The sequence below is a fragment of the Mesocricetus auratus genome, unplaced genomic scaffold (genome assembly GCF_017639785.1).
Source record: "Mesocricetus auratus isolate SY011 unplaced genomic scaffold, BCM_Maur_2.0 Super-Scaffold_100042, whole genome shotgun sequence".
Lineage (NCBI taxonomy): Eukaryota > Metazoa > Chordata > Mammalia > Rodentia > Cricetidae > Mesocricetus > Mesocricetus auratus.
The window spans coordinates 4,351,121-4,370,889 of record NW_024429219.1 but is presented as its reverse complement, the minus strand read 5'-3'; the positions used below and the strand labels follow the sequence as shown (position 1 = coordinate 4,370,889).

Genomic DNA, 19,769 nt, shown 5'->3' with positions numbered 1-19,769 from the left:
CAATTAAAAACAAAGCAAACAAACAAAAACCTCCATTCAAGCTGTGTCATATGGTGGCTTTCTCTTTGGAGCCACTTTTTAAAATCACAACACACACCTTTCATCCGTCTTGCTGCTGCTTTGGAGGTTAGGTTCTCACTTTGTAGCCCAGGCTCTTCCCCAGGTTTACTGTCGTTAGCCGTTGTTGGTATCTGTTGGCCTGTAGTTCAACAGCGTTGAGGACGTCTGCACCACCGTCTGACCAGCATCCAGACTCTAGACCCATTAAACAGCTTTCTCCAGCCTCCCTCCTCTCTCGAGGACCCCCAATATTTTTTGGAAAACAAAATATGCAAAAATCAAGATACAAGCTCATCAGCCAACGTAAATGGTGGAAGTTTTTCCTTTCAGGTTGACAGTTGAAAGGGAACCCTTCGAACCTGCTCTAACTTCCAGAATAACCATTCGACCAGCAACAAAGTGGCCTTGCCTGTCTCTAGCTGGGATTCCCACTGGGCGGGGAAGGCAGATGTGTGCTGCTGTGGTCCAGATGTCTGTTGCCTTAGGTTTTCTGTTGCTGTGAAGAGACACCATGGCCACAGAAACTCTTACAAGGAGAGCATTTAATTGAGGTGGCGGCTTAAGTTTCAGGGTTGAGTCCATGATCATCATGGCGGGGAGCATGGTGGCGTGCAGGCAGGCGTGGTGCTGGAGGGGGAGCTGAGAGTTCTTACATCTCGATTCACAGGCAACAGGAAGTGGTCTGAGACACTGGGCTGTGTCTTCAGCATATAGGAGATCCCGAAGCCCGCCTCCACAGTGACACACTTCCTCCAACAAGGCCACACCTCCTAACAGTGCCACACCCTTTGGGGGATCATTTTCTTTCACACCACCACATGTGTGCTTACCCTAGCCAAACATTGAAATCTAACCCAGGTAGTCAAACGCTGAAATGTAACCCAGGGAGATGGACTTAGGGGCTAAGCTTTTAGAAGGTAATAGGGTCATGAAGGGGAAGTTCTCCCGAGTAGAATTAGTGTTCCTACAGAAAAGACACCAGAGAGACTCCTTACCCCTTCCCCAAGTGCAGAACACAGAGAGAACCTGCAATGAATGAGAAGAGGGCCCCACCAGACATGCAATCTGCCACACCTATATGGAGCATGCTGGACATTGAGCAAGAAGATTGCTACAACCTTGAGGCCAACCTGGACTACCTGGGGAATTCCAGAGCAGCCTGGGCTAGAGTGGGAGCCCATATCTTACAATAACAGAAACCAGGGTCTGGAGAGATGGCTCAGCAGTTAGGAGCTCTTTTCGTTCTTCCAGAGGACCCCAGTTTGATCCCCAGCACCCCCAAGGCAGTTCACTTCAGTTCCAGAGGATCTATTGGTCTCTGCTGGTCTCCATGAGGGCTGCATATTCGTGGTGTAGACATGCATTTAGGCAAACAACTCTAATATGTAAAATTGAAATAAACAAATCTTTCAAAATAAAAAAAAGCAATATGTTTCCCTAATCTACTCAGCCCAGAACACCACCACCCAACCTTACAGGCTGTTTGATCACCATAGAGACTCAACAGAAGTGACTGGAAATATCAGAGCCTTGCTAGATGCCAGATTCAGTAACAAAAAATGGTTGTTTTTTAAAAAAATTTTTTTGAGACAGAGTCTCCCTACATAATCCTAGCTGTCCTGAAACAAGGTTGGCCTAACAGAGATCCACCATTAAAGGTGTACACCGTCACACCCAGCTTATATGAAAAACTCTTAAAATAATAATAAAGAACATGTGCATTTTATTCCATGTTAACTATATTTCAATAAAGCAGTAAAAGAAAAAAGAAAGTAAGTGAATTTGTGAGACATTTAAATCGCAGGAGGAAGAGGAGAAGAGAGTCAGTAAAAGAGGAAAAATGGATCTTAGGGTCCAGCCTGCTTAATTGGGGTCCCCAAAGTAAAAAACACAACCACTTCCGAACGCCCACACTAAAATCCCAAGGGGATGAAATTGCATGGCCAAGGTTCTGGAGAACAAAAAAATAACAGCCAAAGTAAACTTCTCTACCTCTTAATATTCTCTGCTGATAGAAAAAGATGTTTCAGATAAGCAAAATGTGAGAGAGTTCTCCGAGAGCAACTCTCACCCAGAGAATTCCGCAGGGAGCTTTGAGGCTGAGGGTCAATGACCCCAGAAATCCAACACCAGAGCAAGGGAAAACAAGCTCAGGGAGCATGCCGGGAATAAGCAAAAAGAAAAGAAAAGAAAATTCTCTCACTGGAATCAAAGACCCCAGAAGGAAAGTCAGGGAGCGTCGCGCTGAAAGACACCGTGAATCAGATCGCCCATGGCAGTTAATACTCTGCTCCCAGCTTGACAGGACGTAGGAGACAGCCATCCTAACAAGTCACCTGGGGGAAACCTTGTCTTAGACGTGGACACCCACACAGCTGGGGTCCCGGAGAGCATTAAGAAAGTCAGCTAAGCAGAGCCTGGGAGCTCCTGCCCCGACTTCTGTGACCTGGACATGTGAGCCGAATAAACCCTTTCCTCCTCCGTTGCCTTTGTTCGCGGTTTTTATCACAGCAGCAGAGTGAAACTGTAACGTTGGGAGAAATACAGACTCAAAGAGAAAGACAATGTACACCTGGCATCACAGAAGGGGATGGTGCATGGTGTTGTTAATACTGCTGTGAGGCCGGATGGCGGTGGAGCACACCTTTAATCCCAGCACCAGAGGCAGAGGCGGGCGGATCTCTGTGAGTTCGAGGTCAGCCTGGTCTACAGAGTGAGTTCCAGGACAGACTCCAAAACAATACAGAGAAACCCTGCCTCAAAAAAACCAAAATAAATAAATAAATAAATAAATAAATAAATAAATAAATAAATACTGCCTGCAGTTCAGGTGGAACTCTGGCACTCAGGAAGTCACAGGTGGTCACACAGAAACGGTAGGCAAGTTCCTGATTGCCAGAAATTAAAGATGGATGCAAAGGACGAAAAACTAAAAGCCACACCCAACTGGGAGGTCACCAAAGACGTAGCTTGAGCTCTTGGTTGCATCCCTCCCAAGTTGGCTTCCTTCCAAGGCTTCCTGAGGTCTGCGAACCGTCTTGCTATCAACTAGCTCGCACGGGGATGCAGGAGTGGAGCTCGCTTCTCCCACGCCCTCACTCGCTACCCGCTGCTAAAACGGGATGTCAGCCTATTGTCTGTTGCTGTGACAAAATTCCTAGGACCAGACACTATACAAAGAAATGAGGTTTGTATAAGCTTACGGCTTGGGGGGTGGGGTGGGTGTTGACCATCCATAGGGCACAGGGCTGGTCCTGGTGAGGTCTTAGAGATGTCCCATCGTGGTAGGAGGGGTCTCACAGCAGAAGCTCTGGTGGGGAGAGAAATTATGAACTGAGATGGGGGAGGGGCCTGGTTCAGAACTCACCGATGCTCCTACAAGAGCTGTGACCTTCCTGGGAACAGTACTGCCAGGTGACCGGACCGGTCCCCTCCCATAGCATCCCACAGTGGAGCAAGCTCCTAACACACATGCCCTTGGGGAGCAAACAACACGCAAACCGTAGAAGTGGGTAGCCTGTGTCTAACCATTTGTCTGTCCCCTGTCTCGGTCTAGGGCCACCCTCATCCCTCCCCTGGACACTTCAGTAAACTCCCTGCACAGGGGTGGCAAGAGGCCTCCATTCTGGATCCTTCTACTTTGCGTGTGCCCAGCCTCTGACAGGCAGGCTGCATGCATCACAGATGGCTATGAATGTGGCCTAACACATTTGTAAGTGACGAACGCATCACAGTGTCCAGGGGTTGGATACCCTGCTCTAATGTAATATTTTAGGAGGGGAGGGGGCAGAGAATTCACAGTCACCACACAACTTAAAAACCCATCAGCGGCTTCCCGTGGCTGTCAGAACAAAAGTTCAGTTCCTCGTCAGTACATTTAAGCCCCACCTGTGACTTAGGCTAGTTCAGCTCTCTGGCCTCCCCGCTGCTTCCCCTGCCCTCCCTCAGCTGTGAGTGCCCCTCCCCTGCCTCCCTCCATCAGCTTCCTTGCTCCTGTTCGCTAGGTGTGCGTGCCCTGGCTCTTCCACCTGATCCACAGCTCGCCAAACACCCACCTCCTCAGAGCCTCTGTACGGGAAGGGTCTTACAGAGTCGGGCGGTTCAAAACTCCCTCTTCAGGCAGCTTGTCCCTGACCCAGGCAGGGTACCTTGCCTCGCCTGAGATAATCTGCCTCGCCTCCTCGTCTTTTGCATGGAGCCCTAACTACCAAAAATCATCCTGCACCTTAACTGACTTGTCTGTTGTCTGTGTGTGACACACACACACACACGCACGCGCGCGCGAGTAACTCACAGGCACAGACGCCTCCTCCCTCTGTGAGTTGCTGAAACTCAGATGTCTGTTCTGTACTTCAAATTTAAAGATGAGCGGGGCAGACGCCTCGGGAGAATGCGGGCTTTCACACAGAAGTGTACATAAAAGCGTCGTTGAGTAACCACCGTGGGCCCAGCAGAAGTCGGATAGCACGAGCTTCACACTTGCCAAGACTCTGTGGCTGCTCCTGAGAGCCTGGGAGGGGTGAGAGAAGATGACAGAGACAGAGCAAGGAAGGGGACAGGTGTGGAAGGCAGGACCTCGGGTGAAGGCGCTGGGTCGCTGACTGTCCAAGGAGGCGCACCGGAAAGGGGCCACCTGCGTCTTCCCCAGGGAGCTCACAGGCTGGGGTAGATCAATAGGTAGAGACCGGTATAGCTGAATTTTCTTTGGGCACCGACCAGCTCCCAGATAAAGTTCCAACTACAAATGGTGCCCAAATGGCACACAACACAGGGCCCGAACCCGCGACCCTGAGATTAAGAGTCTCACGCTCAGCCGACTGAGCTAGCCCAGCATTCATAATTATTAGCAAGTCTCCGCGTCATGACTTGGGGGCTGGAGGTCCAAGGAAGCCTGGCACAGACCAGGGCCTTGAGAGATGACTCAATGGGTAAAGGCATCTGTCTCTGCCGGAGGAGCTGAGTTCAGTCCTTGCGGACCCACGTGATGGAAGGAGGTTCCCCGAACATGCCAGATGGGTGATATTGCAGGTGAAATACTGAGCCCCAAGGGCAGAGGCTCTGAGGTAGAGATCTGGGGGTGTGTGTGCTTCCATGGAATGGCAAGGGACAAAACTGGTCAGGCTGGAAGTGTCTAGCACACCCCCGGCTTGGTTCCACGTCTCCACCGGACACCCAGGCTGCCGCTGGGGTTAGGCTCTCAACCAGCGTGGCTCGGCCTCCCTGTGAGGCTGGCAGAGACAGGTGCAACTCCTCCTCTGGGTGACCCCGCAGCAATTATCACCGAGGCTAAAGATGTCAGTGACAAGTCACCGAATGCTCAGGGAGCAGATAACATCAAGAAAATTTAATTCTTGAGTGCCTGCAAATTCCCTCTTCTTGCTGTAGCTAAGGCTTTCCTCCTATCTGCCCGTTAACAGGGTTATCAGCACTGGGAGGGGCAGGGAAGAATGGGCCCTGAATGGCAAGCAAGCGCTAAACCCCAGCCCAGACTGATGACAGGAATAAGAAGATTAGAGGTAATTCCTCCTCCTGAGCTACAGACAGATAATAGGGATTTGGTCCAGTTAGAGAAAGGGCAGGGGCAGGCGAGCTGCGTGACCCCCCCCCATTGTTACTTGTGAAGGTGAGGGTTGCAAATGAAATTAGAGAGTGCCCCGGTGTCAGCTTCTTGCTACCGTGACAAAGCACCCAGGACCACAGGCATAGAGAGGGGAAAGGTTATTATTTTGTCTTGGGGTCCTGGAAGTTTCCATCCATGACTAATCGGTTTTGACATTTTGGGGCCTGTCATGTATCATGGCAGAAGGGTGTGTCAGAGAAAGCCTGCTGGCCTCACAGAAGAGGAGACTGGGGTTCCTGTCTTAGGGTTACTACCCCTATGACGAGACACCATGATCAAAAGCGGCTTGGGGAGGAAAGGGTTCATTCAGCTCACACTTCCACACTGTAGTCTATCCCTGGAGGAAGCCAGGACAAGGACTCAAGCAGGGCAGGAACCTGGAGGCAGGCGCTGATGGCAGAGGCCGAGGAGGGGTGCTGCTTACTGGTTTGCTCCCCATGGCTTGCTCAGCCTGCTTTCTTACAGAACCCAGGACCATCTCTGCCCAGGGATGGCCCCGCCCACTATGGGCTGGGCCCTCACCCATGAACCACTAATTAAGAAAATACCCTAACAGCCTATCTGAGGCTGTAGTTGAGGCTCCTCCTCTAAGGTGACTCTAGCCTTCATCAAACTGACATTAAGAGTGGTCAACCTAGGACAACAATCCCTCCTGAGGGCACACCAACAAAGACCTATGCCTGCCCACGGGGCTCTGCCTTTGTAAGTTTTCAGGGTTTCCAAATCGCAATACAGAGGAAACAGCCCTATAACACATGCACTCTTGGGGACACTGGGAACCCAAACTATAGTGCCTTGCTGAATTTGAATTTCAGATAAACAACTATTCAGAATATTCCCCATGTGATATCAATACTATACTGGTGTGTTTGTGTGTGTGTGTCTGTATGCATGACTTCAAACATGCGGAGATCAGAGGACTACTTATAGGAATCTCCCGTCTCTGTTCACCTTGTTGGTTCTGGGGATCAAACTCAGATTGTCAGACTTGGCCGAAAGCTCCTTTACTCACGGAGCCATATTACTGAGTGTCTACACAGAGTGGCTGAATGAGAGCCAAAACATTTTAGGGTCAGTGTCATATAAACATGTGATGCCGGAGATGAGTGTCCTCAGCTTTACTGTTTGAAAATGAGAGCCCAGGTATGGTGGTCACAATGGAATCCTAGCATGGTGCAGAGGGAGGATCAGGAGTTCAAGGTCACCCTCTACTATACAACAAATTCGAGTCCAGTCTGGTTTATACAAGCCCCTGTCTCAAAAACCTAGGAAACAAAAAACGAATTATAAAAGCAAAAGCATTTAACAACAGTTGCACTGTGTGTGCAAGTCCTGTAGAGGCACTCATGATGTCTTTTGCTGTGTGCATGCAACGGAAACATGTATCCATAGTTACAAAAACAAGGGGATGGAGGGATGGCTCAGTGGTTAAGTGCACCCGCTACTCTCAAAGAGGACCCAGGTTGACCGCCAGCATCCACATGACGGCTCACGACCCTCTCTATAACGCCAGTTTCCGGGGATCTGACATCAGGCATGCAGGTGGTACCCATACATTTGTGTACAGGAGAAAAAAAAACCTCATACACATAAAATAAATCTTTAAAAATGCATCACACACATATCTATACTTACAGAAATTTGTTACATAAGTCTACTGGATGTTTGCTTTGCCCCTAAGTTACAGGTTGCTGTAGAAAGTGCCAGGCCCTGAGTAACCGTGCCTCTCTGGCAGTAATTCTGGCTCCAGGAGTGTGTTGGATGTGTGGTTTTTAACTTATAAATTTGTACAGCCCTTGGTTTCCATTATTTTACCCATGGAACAACAGGGGTGTTTTTGGTTTTTCTTGGAGGGGAGAAAGGAAAACAGCCAATCCTGGAAATAAATACATTCCCTGGGCCTGTGGTGTATGGAAGTTGGTTCTCCATTTATCACAGCCACTTTCCAAGGAACCACAATACAAAATATCGTGGGCCCGAGAGAGGACAGGCTCAGAGCGTCCCTGAGTCATTATTTATTTTGTCTGAATGGTGATAAAAACCAGGTCATTCTCAATCATAGAAACACAGACCTGGGCGTAGTGAAACATATGTTATGTTCCATTTATGTAACTCCTAGAAGCTGTGTTTTCCAGAGCAGGGGAGGGTGGTAAAGAATTCCTCTGCCCAAGTGAGCTCTGCAGCCCAGTTTAACATCTACAAACGTGGGGGAGGAATATGTCAACCCTGCAGTTTCCCCAGCCTCTATATGAAGTTCTCAAAGACCAGAAGAATGTCAGCAGGTAGTTTAGTCCCAATTGCAGACCTCTCTGCAAAGGAGTGGGGGGGGGGGGGAGAAAACAAAAGCCTATAAAAGCTGCAGGAGCCGGGCGGTGGTGGCGCACGCCTTTAATCCCAGCACTCGGGAGGCAGAGGCAGGCGGATCTCTGTGAGTTCGAGGCCAGCCTGGTCTACAAGAGCTAGTTCCAGGACAGCCTCCAAAGCCACAGAGAAACCCTGTCTTGAAAAACCAAAAAAAAAAAAAAAAGCTTGGTAGGTTCCCACAGCCACGATCCATCCGCCCTTCCTGCAGCCTCCGGAGTGCTGGGATTAAAGGCGTGCGCCACCAACGCCCGACCCCAAGCTTTTTTTTTTTTTTTAACTATTTATTAATTTACAACCTGGGCCGACAGCCTGCTGCAGGCCGCCTCTGCACACCTAGATGTCTCCAGCCAAAAGATCCTAAGAGGAGCAGGCAACTTGGAAGGGATGCTACACAGGCCCAGATGGCGCACATCTGGCCAAAAATTAGGAAGAGAAAGAAACCAACCTCCCATCTCTACAGACAGGTGCTGAGTTTCCCAGGATACCAGCTTATGAAGGGCACACGATGGGCTGTGGAGAGAAACAACAGAGACCCTGAGCAAAGACAGGTCATGTGAGCCAACAGGTGGGAGAATCTGAGCGCTGCCCACGGCTTCATCACATCGTTTCAGAGGCACTTCAATTATTTAGATTATTGTAACCAAGACGTTCTTAATAATGTACCAAACAGCAGGCACCGGGTTGAAATCAATTAGACTCCACTGCTAAATAATACGGGAGGAATTTACAGCGGAGTGGCTCTGAGGTAGGAACCCCAGGTACACACACGCCAGACGCAATTAAGAACCAAATGGATATTGCCTCCTCCTTTACGCAGCAGAAAAAAAAAAAAAGCCCAGGTGCTCCTAAATTTAGGGCAACGCATTAAAAAACAAAAAACAAAACCCTAAGCTAAGGAGGAGACCCACTCTCTGAACAGGAAGGAAGGCTTCTGTGGGTCAAGGAAGTGTAAGCAATGATTCTGGAGGTTTCTTAGTCAGCGAGTGGGTCCACAAGCAGCTTCCCGTGGGGGTGCGCCTGGCGAGATGAATGCCTGGGCTCTGGGTGGCCTTGCAACAAACGAGAGGGAGGGAGGGAGCTCAAGGCATCCCTGCTTCGGGGCCACCCAGAACCCGGGGATAACTTTCACGATCTCCCTGACAGTCCAGGGAAAGGCTTAGTGCCACCCCAACACACACACACACACACACACACACACACACACACACACACACACACACACACACACACACACACACACACACACACACACACACACACGTGCACTGGCTCGGACACGCAAAGTCTTACGCCCACCACCACCACCCGCCCCACGTGCGCCTCCTAGCTTCCGGCCTCGGCCGCACCGCAGTGTGGGGCTGGGGGGGGGGTGCGCGTAGTGCGCAGGCGCGTTCCCGCGTGGCTGCCATGCGGCTCCGGGCCGCCAGGGACCGCTGTGGTGCGGGCGGGAGCCGCACGGGGAGCGCCGCGCAGCGCCGGGCCCTCTTGAGGACGGCCTCGCCGGTTTGGCGGGGGTGAAAGGTTGCGAAGATGGCGACGGCCTTGAGCGAGGAGGAGCTGGACAATGAAGACTACTACTCATTGCTGAACGTGCGCAGGGAGGTGAGGCCCGCGGCGCGGCGTCGGCAGGGCTGACGCCCGGCCCAGTGGTTCTGGAGGGTCGGGCGGGCCCGGGCCCCGCAGCCGCCCCCGGAGAGGGAGGAAGAGGCCGCGGCCCGGTGCGGAGGCCGCGTGACCCCCGCCGCCGTGCGCGCCCGCCGGCCGTCGAGCTGCTCGCACCGCCGCCGACCCTCGCGCCCTGGGCGCTCGCCAGCCCGCCCGGCGTCTGTCCGGCTCTCCGCGGGCCGTGCGTGGCGTGCGTGCACCCCGTCCAGGCCGAGCCCACGCACTTGCGGGAGCGGGGGGTGACAAGGGCCCCCCGAGAAGCCGCTGTCTTGGGGATGGTCCCCGGGCCCCCCGGGAGCCAGTGCCGGGCTCCACCCTACACACGCCCTGCGCCTGGGGTCAGCGGCCTGAGCCAGCAGGCGGCGGCCACGCTGTGTCCCGGGGACACCAAGGTCAAGGCCGCCTGCGAGCCTCTCCGGGGGGACTCAGTCGGACCCCTAAGTCTCCGGTGCCGCTGGAGTTGGGTCTAGCCTCAGACCCTAGCGACCCGTGCCCTCTTCCTCCCATCCATCCATTTATCCACCCATCGAGCCGCCCCCCAGAAGTGAGAAAAGCTGGGCCTCCCCAGCCTCGAACCAAGGGGCTGCGCCCCGACCGGGATTTCAGCGCCCAGGTCAAGCGAGTGTTCACGACGCCGCCTGGAGACTGAAAAGCAACCCGAGAGGCCTGCGCTGCCTGGCCCGTGTCCGTTTCTCAAAGGTTCCCGTTCCCGATGGCAGTTGGGTTATGTCAGAGAAGGGGTTTCCGAAAAAAAAAAAAGTCTGCCAAGGTCAGGTCCGTAGGGTGCGTTAGTGACGCCTGTGCAGCAGGGCGCAGACTTTCAAGCCCTGCCAGACAGGCCTGTCTTTCAGACTTTATCTCAATGATCTGAAATAACCCAGCTGGGCTATCCTCGGCAAAGCTGGCCTGTGGGCTAATGGCCAGCCTCTATTTGAGTGCTTGTATTTTGGTGCGGGGCCATCTGCTGTGAGAACTCGAAATTCGGTGTCTCGTTAAATTGCCATAGCTGCCCTCGTAACAGTCCATTATTTCATGTACTTTTTTTTTTTTTTTTTCTGAGACAGGGTTTCCCTGTGTACCCCTGGCTGTCCTGGAACTCACCAGAGATCCGCCTGCCTCTGCCTCCCGTGTGCTGGGGATTAAAGGCGTGTGCCACCACCTCTGGGCAACAATCCATTATTGATAATCGAGAGGACAGCGGTGTGATTCATCCAACTCCAGAAACTCAGCTCCTGAGCTGTGCTGCTGCCTCAGTTTACCAGCCCACTAACTACAAAGCTCCTTGTTCTGATTCAGTGCTCTCGGGCGCCTTGAGTATGCATTTATTTCTCAGCACCTAGAAATGTTTTGTGTACTGGCAGCGGGGCACCTGGATTTATAGCTGAACCACCCTCAGACTTAGAACAAATTGTTCCTTTAACTCTTGGTCACTTGGTGGTTGAATGAAGCTGTAAATTTTACCCTGGGTTGTTAGGTTTTGTATTTTGAGACTGGTTCTCACTGTTCTGGCTGGCCTAGAACTTGCTGTGTATAGTGCAAGCTGTCCTTGAACTCAGGGAGATCTGGCTGCCTCTGCCTCTTGCCTACTAAGTACTAGGATTAAAGGCAAGAGCCAGGGTGCACGGCCATACCCTGGTTCTTGAGGAGCAAAGTGGTAAAAGAAGCCAGTTTGTTCTTTTGTGTTTTTGTTTTTGTTTTTTGGGTTTTTTTTGTGACCAGTTGTTTTCTTGTTTTTAAGCCCCTCACACTCCTAACTAGACTGAGTTGTTAGCAGTTGAGCTGCTAACCTGTGAGCCAGAACTACTGAACCTAGGTAGCTGTAGGTGTTCAGAAGGACATTTGAACCCCCTGGGATTTTAGAGCCTTTTGTTGCTATTAAACTGGGATAGGAGCCAAAGAAATACTTCCTTTAAAGGAATGCTTTACTTCTGCCAGAGAGTGCAGGCACTCCCTTGTTTATAGCCACAGATGAAGTCCCTCTAGCCAGACAAGCCGCACCTAGTGCTGTTTTTGTCGACACATTCAGTGTTGAACACCATCGTGTCTGCATGCTGTCTCTGTGGACACAATCCTGTCTGCATGCTGTCTCTGTGGACACAATCATGTCTGCATGCTGACTTTGTGCTCCGGGTTCTACCGGAAAGAAGGCTTTAAAGATGATGGCACTGGTGTTTGGTAGAGGTTTTTGTTTGCTTTTTCAAACCTGAAGTTAAAATAACATACTTTAGCTAGAGAACAAAACAGAAGGTATCTTTTGGTTTTTTGAGACAAGGTTTCACTATGTAGCCTTGGCTGTCCTGGAACTCTCTATGTAGACCAGGCTGTCCTGGGATTAAAGGTATGCACACCCCCGCCTGTCTGGCATCTAAATTGTGTGTGCATATGTGTCAGAAGGGTGTCTTGAGCAGCCACTGTCTCTGCCATCAGCTCTGGCCCTAGTTAGTGTTCCTCTTCCCTCCAGCACCGGGAAGCACTTCCAAAGGGCATCTTAGGATGCTCAGTGTTCCATCAAAGTCACTCTTTTCCCTGGAAGTCACACGGGGAAGCAACTCTCCAGAACCAGGACACACTGTGTACAGGTTACAAGCAGTACTGGGCTCTTTACAAGCAGTACTGGGCTCTAGCTCTGTCAGTAGAGTGTTTGTCTACCATGCATGGACCCATGTTCTATACCAGGTACTGTATTTACTGCATGAACTGGGCATGGTGGCACTTGGGAAGTAGAAACAGGAGGCTGGATGTTCCAGGTTATCCTCAACTACACAGTGAGTTGAGTCCAGCCTGGACTGCCTGAGACCACGTCTCAAAAAAAAAAAAAAAGACAGTAAAAATTAGATGAATAAGAGACTTAAACAACTAAAGTGGTAAAGAAATACCAAAAATGTAAGTCTCCCCTCTCAGGCTTTAAGCTGTGTGCTGTATCTGAATTTCCTTTGCGGGAGCTAGCTGGCTAGCCAGGACGACCAGTCCTGCTGCAAACAAAGCCAGTGGCTCAGTGAGGCCCCTGTAGTGTTGTAGAGCTCAGTAGTCAGCTCACCAAAACCAGCTTGGCTTCGTGGTTTGTGACGTTGGATGCATGATCCGAACAAAAACTGGACTCGTCTGATTTCTAGGGTGATTTTTCCCAACTATTTGGAGAATGGATTCCTTGACAGCAAATTAGCATTAAATGTATTGATCCTTAAGCTTTTTGTAGAGTTTTTTTCCTTTAGATTTCTATGGGTATTATTCACATGCATTCCTGTGTACAGTTGTGAGCTACCGCATGGCACTGGGAACCGAATAATACTAGTCTTCTGCAATAACAGCAAGTGTGTTGGTTAACCACTGAGCTATTTCTGTGACCAAGTTTATTCCTAAATGATACAGTCTGATTCTTTCCTTATCACTGTCATGCTACACGTTAAAGAATTTCCTTTTAGCCAAGCCATAAGACTCGAGAGTTCAAGACCAGACAGGGCTTTATAAAATAAAAAACTGACTGGTCTTGACCAATGTAGATCAGCCAACCTCTTTCAAGGCTGACGGGAGGTGTGTGTGAGGGGGTTGTAACGTTTATTTATTGTGTCTGTGTGTGTGCTTTGATGTTTGTGTGGTCAGAGGACAACTTGTAGGAGTTGCCATATGGGGTTCTCCTCTCCTTGAGAGGAGTAAAGAGTCTGGGGTTGACTCTTGGGTTCTCATGTAAATGGTGTCCAAAGTGTGGCGACTACACATTGACGTATAGGGTCAGGCCTGACTGTCCACACCTGCCTGCCACTAACCTGCGAGTGCTGAGCAGTGGAGACATCAGTGCTGTGTTTGAAGCTGAGAACCGGGACGTGGGGCTTCCTGAGTGGCTGCCCTGTGTGCCGGTGCCTATCTGTTGGAGGTGTGCTGCTCTGCCTAACCTTTCTGTCCATCTTCTTTCTAATTACGTGTGTTGGTTATTGTATGTATGCATATGTGTCACGGAGCACACGTGGAGGTCTGAGGACAACTTCTGGGTGTCAGTTCTGTCTTTTCATCTTGGGAGAACTCAGGTCGTTACCCACCCAGCTGCCTAAATGCCAGTCCTGTTTTCTTTGACACAGAAATGTAGCTAACAGACTGGCGTGGAGGCACATGCCTTTAACTCCAGCACTCCAGAGGGAGAAACAGGCCAGCCTGTCCTACATAGGACAGCCAAGGCTACAGAGTGAGACTTTGTCTCAGATAAGTTAGTTAACAGATGATGATGATGATGATGTATTAAGCCTTTTCTGTAAGCTAGGGTGACATGTGTTGTGCACATTGCCATGTGGGTAGGATATGTGGAAAGTGCTTAGCATAAATAGATGCCTGGTTAGTATTCATTAGATTTTGATAGGGATGAGATGAGTTCTTTTGAAGGTTCTGCGTATTTTGAAGACATACACATGGCATGGTGAAGTATGCCTGTGATCTCAGCATTTGTAGGGTAGAGACAAAAAGGTCAGGAGGTCAAGGTCCCTGTCATCTCTGTAGTGAATTTGAGGAGCCCCTGGACCACATGAGTCTTGTTTCAAAAGACCCAAAACAAAAAGTGTGCAGAGATAGCCTTGGTATGCCTCACGCTTGCTAAGCTGCTCATCTGTTCTATCGCTGAAAATCAGTGCTGGGGACGTGTCTCAGTGGCAGAGTGACTGCCTCGTGTGTGTGTGTGTGTGTGTGTGTGTGTGTGTGTGTGTATACACGTGTACGCTCACTCACATGCGCCCGTACCCATGCAAGGACTGGGCTCCATTTCCAGTGCCACAGGAAGAGAGACTGCAGGAATGTTTACCGAGCACTAGGTTATGAGTAAAGCTTTCTGTGCTGTTGAGAATGCTGAGTTGATTCTTTTTAAAAGGCATTGCTGACCTTCAGAGTGGTGCTTCCTGCAGAGTTAACTTGGGATGGGTGGCTCTGCTGGGAGTTGAGCCTGAGCACAAATGTACCATGGAGGGTAAACTAGACATTGAAGTCTGAGATACAGATAGAGGGGACCCAAAGATGCTCAGTAGAGATGCACAGTGAGAGGAAGGGCGGGGATGACTGGGAGAGGCTGCCTGTGGAGTGGGGAGAGAGCCATGGAGGATGCTTGGCCAGGTTCGGTGTCATCTTGGTGTAATTAGCCAACAATACAAAGTCAAATTCGTTAATGAACCATAAGCCCGTTAATACCCTGCTTTGGGCATTTCACTAATAGGTTCTTGAAATTTTTATGCTCTGGTTTTATGTTATGCGGCTAAACTCTTTTCTTTCAGATTTCAATTGAAAATGTGTTGTAAATTTGATAATTAAAAAATAGGAAAGGAAATGTGAGCAGCATAGCATGTCTTGCTTAGCTAAGCAGTTTGGTGTTTACTTTTATTAGTGTCTGTTTTAATCTTACTCATTTATGCCTTTCTTGTTGATATAAGGATTTAAAGACCCCAAAAAGCTAACAGACGAATGCATTGTACACTTTTTGTTTCTAGAGGAGACGGCCAGTGGGAATATGTTGTTGCTCCGTTGGTGCTGTAGGGACACTCTGGTTCACGCTGACAGGAGCAGCTACCTTGAATCTCTTGAACTGTGGGAACTCCTCCTAGTGTCAGGAGACAGAGAATTCTCCCAGAGGAGAGTGCTACGCTAGGAGAGGTAGACGACTTGAGTGTGCGGGGTGGGCAGGATGGAGCAGGAGAGCAGGAGTGAACGGAGCAGCTAAGTTCCTTAGGGGGAGATAGGGCTAAACCATCAGTTTTGATGGAGCCCAGAAGTTCATGGATCTCTGAGCGTGTTTCCCAAGGCCGGATCCTGTTCATCTGTGTTGGTGTCTCAAGGCACCAGAATAACATGCAGGCGTGACCCGGAGGAGTTGTGTTGAGGCAGAGAGGGTTTCCTCTGTCCTTGGAGTGGCCTCTCTGAGGCAGTTTCTGCCCCTTGTTCCGTTTGCTCTGAAGAGAGGTCTGGAGGACAGGATTCCCCTCTGCCCCATGAACTGTAAACGTTGCATGTGCCCTGCCTTTAGAAACAATTTTTTTTTTCGAGACAGGGTTTCTCTGTGGCTTTGGAGGCTGTCCTGGAACTCGCTTGGTAGTCCAGGCTGGTCTCGAACTCACAGAGATCCGCCTGCCTCTGCCTCCCGAGTGCTGGGATTAAAGGCGTGTGCCACCAACCCCGGCTAGAAACAATTTTTAAGCCAGCCTTTTCCAGTTCTGGGTAGAGACCCACTGTGTCTCCCACTGAACTACCCTAGCCCTGGTTCCCGTTTAGAGAGAGTTAAGAGAGAGTCTTAGCAGTGCCCAGTGAGCTTCATCTCTTGCCTTGGCTTCCAAAGTAGCTGGCACTTTGGGCTTGTGCTGCTGACCCCAGAGAATTTCATTGGTTTCTTTATCTGGAATTCTGTCATTGCTGATTACCTGGTCGTGTTTTTAAGAGTGTGTTGCCATCTTGACAGTGTTCTGTCTCAGGAGGTTGGTGGGTTTTCCCCAACTTCTCTCTGTTAAGTAGGACCCAAGGTCACACAGTTTTTTGTCAGAGCAGAGGCTGTGTGTCTGGTCGGTCTCTTTAGCTCCCTTGATCATTTTCTCTTTCATGGTTTGACTCTTCTCTACCAGTCTCTTATGTTTCCTGATCCAAAAGTCTTGAAATGGCTGAGGAGGCCGACTTCAAAAGCCATGTGAGATGTGGTTATGCCCACTTGACCCCTGACCTTGGCAGTGGAGCTCAAACACACAGAAGGGTGTGATGGTGTAGCCTAGCACCTTGCACGTTGAGAGTGGCCACAGATTGCAGCTGAGCGTCCAAGGGTGCCGTGACAGCCAGCTTTAATGAAGATGGCTTCCGGTGTGGGCTCAGGTGTGATGTCAGCAGCCTCAGCTGGGGAGGCCACTTGCCCTGTCTTAACCTGTTTCTTCATCCTTAAAGTCAGGCAGTTTTACAGACTGCAAGACAGAGAAGAATAGTCCCTGTCTGTTACTTCCTGTAGAGATGGGCATACAGCTCTCTTCACAAGCCAGTCTGCCTGCCTTGTAGAGAGTTGGGTGTGGTGTCTCCCTGCAGAATCCCAGAATGAGGGGTAGGGGAGGTGGGGAGGGGATCTGGAGTTGAGATCACCCTGGGCTGTGCAGAGAGGTAGCTAGGTGTGATCCCAACACTTCAGTCACATGGAGGATTGCTGTGAGTGTAAGGCCAACTGGCGTGCGTGTGTGTAGAGTTTGTAAAAAATAAAAGAGAGAGGGAAGAGGAAGAGACTGCCTCAAAAAAAAGGTGGAGCTGGCCTTTAGTTTCAGCACTCGGGAGGCAGAGGCAGGTGGTTCTCTGAGTTCAAGGACAGTCAGGGCTACACAGAGAAACCCTGTCTCGAGAAAACGTAACAAACAAAAAATGTGTGTGGGCATGCTGTCATCAACTGTTTAAATAATGTGGCTGAGTCCCTGGCAGTTCCATCCCTGTACACTTCCCTGAACGGAATTTGATTGACATCAAACCACACAAATTATTAGTTTCTAGCTAACTTCCTGGTTGGGAATCCAGAACCAACTTCCTTTTGCATCAGAAACAAGTCATTTGATGGTGTGTTTATTTATTTTGTGACGATAGGGATTTAGCCTAAGGCCCTGTGTATCCCAGGCAAGTGTCCTACCACTGGGCAGCATTCAGCCCTCTTTTTAAGCTGGTTTTATTTTTGAACAGGGTCTCATTAAATTGCCCAAGCAGACCTTGAACTTGGCCGTCCTCTGAGTACCTGATATTATAGACCCATACCACCAAGCCAAGCTCATTTGATCTTTATCCTAAAACCAACCCACGTGATGTCTGGTGTGCTGTGAATGTCAGTAGGAGAGGGCCTGTGGGTGAGAACCTGTGGTGACTGGAGACCTGTGCAGTGCCTGAGGTGTCTGGGACCGCTGTGTCCCCTCCATCACCCTCAGAGACTCCTTCCCTGGGACCACCCTCCCCTTCTTGAGTCTATTTGAGTCTCCATTGGCTCACATCAGCCAGTCAGTGCATGTCTGTCTTCTGGACATTGTGCCTAGGAAAAAGTTGGGTCCATTCCCTCTGTGGCCCACCAAGGCTGTTGTGACGCAGCCACTGTAGTGAGCTTTGAGTAGATTGCACACTTTCTGTCTGGTTCGGTCTTGAGGTCAACTGGCCAGAGTTCTTCAAGTTTCTAGATCTCGCACGTAAACTCAGCCCTGAGTCCCTCTTGCTGTTCCCTTCAGGTCTTGACTTTGGTTTTGTCTGCTTTCACAAGTTATGTTGGGTTAATATTAACAGACAGTACGGGGTACATTGCAGAACCCAGACCAAGCTCAGGTCCTGATATTGAGCCGTGCCTCTCACCTGAACACATTATTATATGCACCCTCCTTTCTTCTACGAGTCCGTCTGTGTCCCGGGCAGTTATGAGCTCACTGTGGATTGGAGGATGACCTTGGACTCGATCCTCTTGCCTCTATCAGTGGCTGGGATTACAAGTGTGTGCCTGGTTTATTACTTCCTCTTATCTTCTGAGTAAGGGTCAAGTTCAAGCTCCACTTAGAAACAAAAAACAAAAATTACTTGTGTGTGGGCAGGGAACAAAGTGACAGAGAGAGAGACTCCCACATCATAATACCTGTGTGGAGGAGGTCAGGGGACAGCTTGTGGGGGTCATTTCTCTCCAAGTTATCAGGCTTGGCAGCGAGTGCCCCACTTACTGAGCCTCTGGAATTTTTAAAGCCCTTTATAAACCATGTTTTATGTGACATTTTACCTCTTCCACTTCAGGGAAGCTCTGTGTATTTCTGCGGCCGCTGTGTTCCCTGCACACAATAGGAAACAGTCCAGAAGACATCCTGGCCATCTTAGCTTGTCAAAGTACACTCTGATTGTTTGGATGACGATGCAGTTACCACAGTGCGTTTCTCCAGCGCGTCCCTGTCGCTGAACAGTGCAGGACTCTTCTTCACCATGTTTGCTAAAGGAACGAGCAGGTGGATAGATGTCCAAAGGAACCACTTGCCGCCCCTCCGGCTCAGCGCCCCTTCCATCTCGCCACCCCCAGCGGCACTTGCTTCCTCTGACCTTTTTCCTGGTGGTATACCTCAGCCTCTCAAGGACCTGATGCAAGTTAAAGTCATCTTGGGTCCCATTTAGGTCTCTTTTCCTTGCCTTCTGACTCTGCTAACTTCTGTGCCACGAGCATCAGCATTTCTGTCGATGCCCAGGTAGTCGAATGCGTGGGAGTCTTTTTTTAGTGCGTGGGGTTGGATCCTCCTAGAGCTGGAGTCCCAAGTGACTGGACTGCCAGGTGTGGGTGCTGGGACCTGCCCCTGTGTCCTCTGCAAGAGCAGTACCAGCGAGCTTTTAACCACTGAGCCATCTCTGCAGCCCTTGTCTTAGGAGTGAGAACACATCCAGTTTATGTCTCCTGCGGGTAGGGACCATGGTGTTTCTTTTGTCGGGGGGGGAGTGGTACCCAGAACCTAACTGACAGCACTCATCCTCAGGCAGTGTGCATCTACTGGCCCTGGGCTTGGAATTTTGTTTTGTTTTGCACGGGTGTGTTTGTTCCTGTGGGTGTCTTGCTGCCCAAGGTTTGTGTTGGTTAAGCCCAGCGCTTGCTGATTTGAGTGTTTAGATTGCCATCTTGCCCTGGGGGTTCTGTCAAGCAAGCGGCCACACCCACCATTGCTCTTTGGTGTGAGGTCTGAACTCTGGTTCTCACGCTTGGGCAGCGAGTGCCGCCTCTACTGGGCCATCTGCCGTCCCCAGTACCCTGTTCTTGAGGCACGAGTTGCAGGTTCGGCCTTTTCACCTTCACAATGTTCCACCCATTAGTACAGTTTCTCATGTTGTGATGACCCCAACCATAAATGCTGCTTCATAACTAATTTTGTTACCGTTATGAATTATAAGGTAAATATCTGTAACCTGTGAAAAGGTCGAGACCCACAGGTTGAGAACCACTGCTCTAGAGGAACTGGCTGCCTACCACAAGGAATGTCTTCATCTTTGTTCTGGTAAATGTGCTTTCCTTTATAAAGCTGTCTGAAGTCAGAAGAGAGGACCCTCACCCAGTGATGTTCTGGCCTCCAGTAGAGAGACCTGG

At 50.2% G+C, this 19,769-nt stretch overlaps 1 protein-coding gene across 2 annotated transcripts in view; it reads left to right on the top strand.

Moving 5' to 3' along the window:
- Positions 1–9,521: 9,521 nt before the first annotated feature.
- Positions 9,522–19,769, top strand: part of Dnajc11 (DnaJ heat shock protein family (Hsp40) member C11) — a 46,207-nt gene continuing 35,959 nt past the window's right edge. For both annotated transcript variants that reach the window (XM_040735102.1, XM_040735101.1), the window contains exon 1: positions 9,522–9,646. In XM_040735102.1, coding sequence (XP_040591036.1) covers positions 9,575–9,646 — 72 coding nt within the window. In that variant the 5' untranslated portion in view covers positions 9,522–9,574. The remainder of the gene's footprint in view (positions 9,647–19,769) is intronic.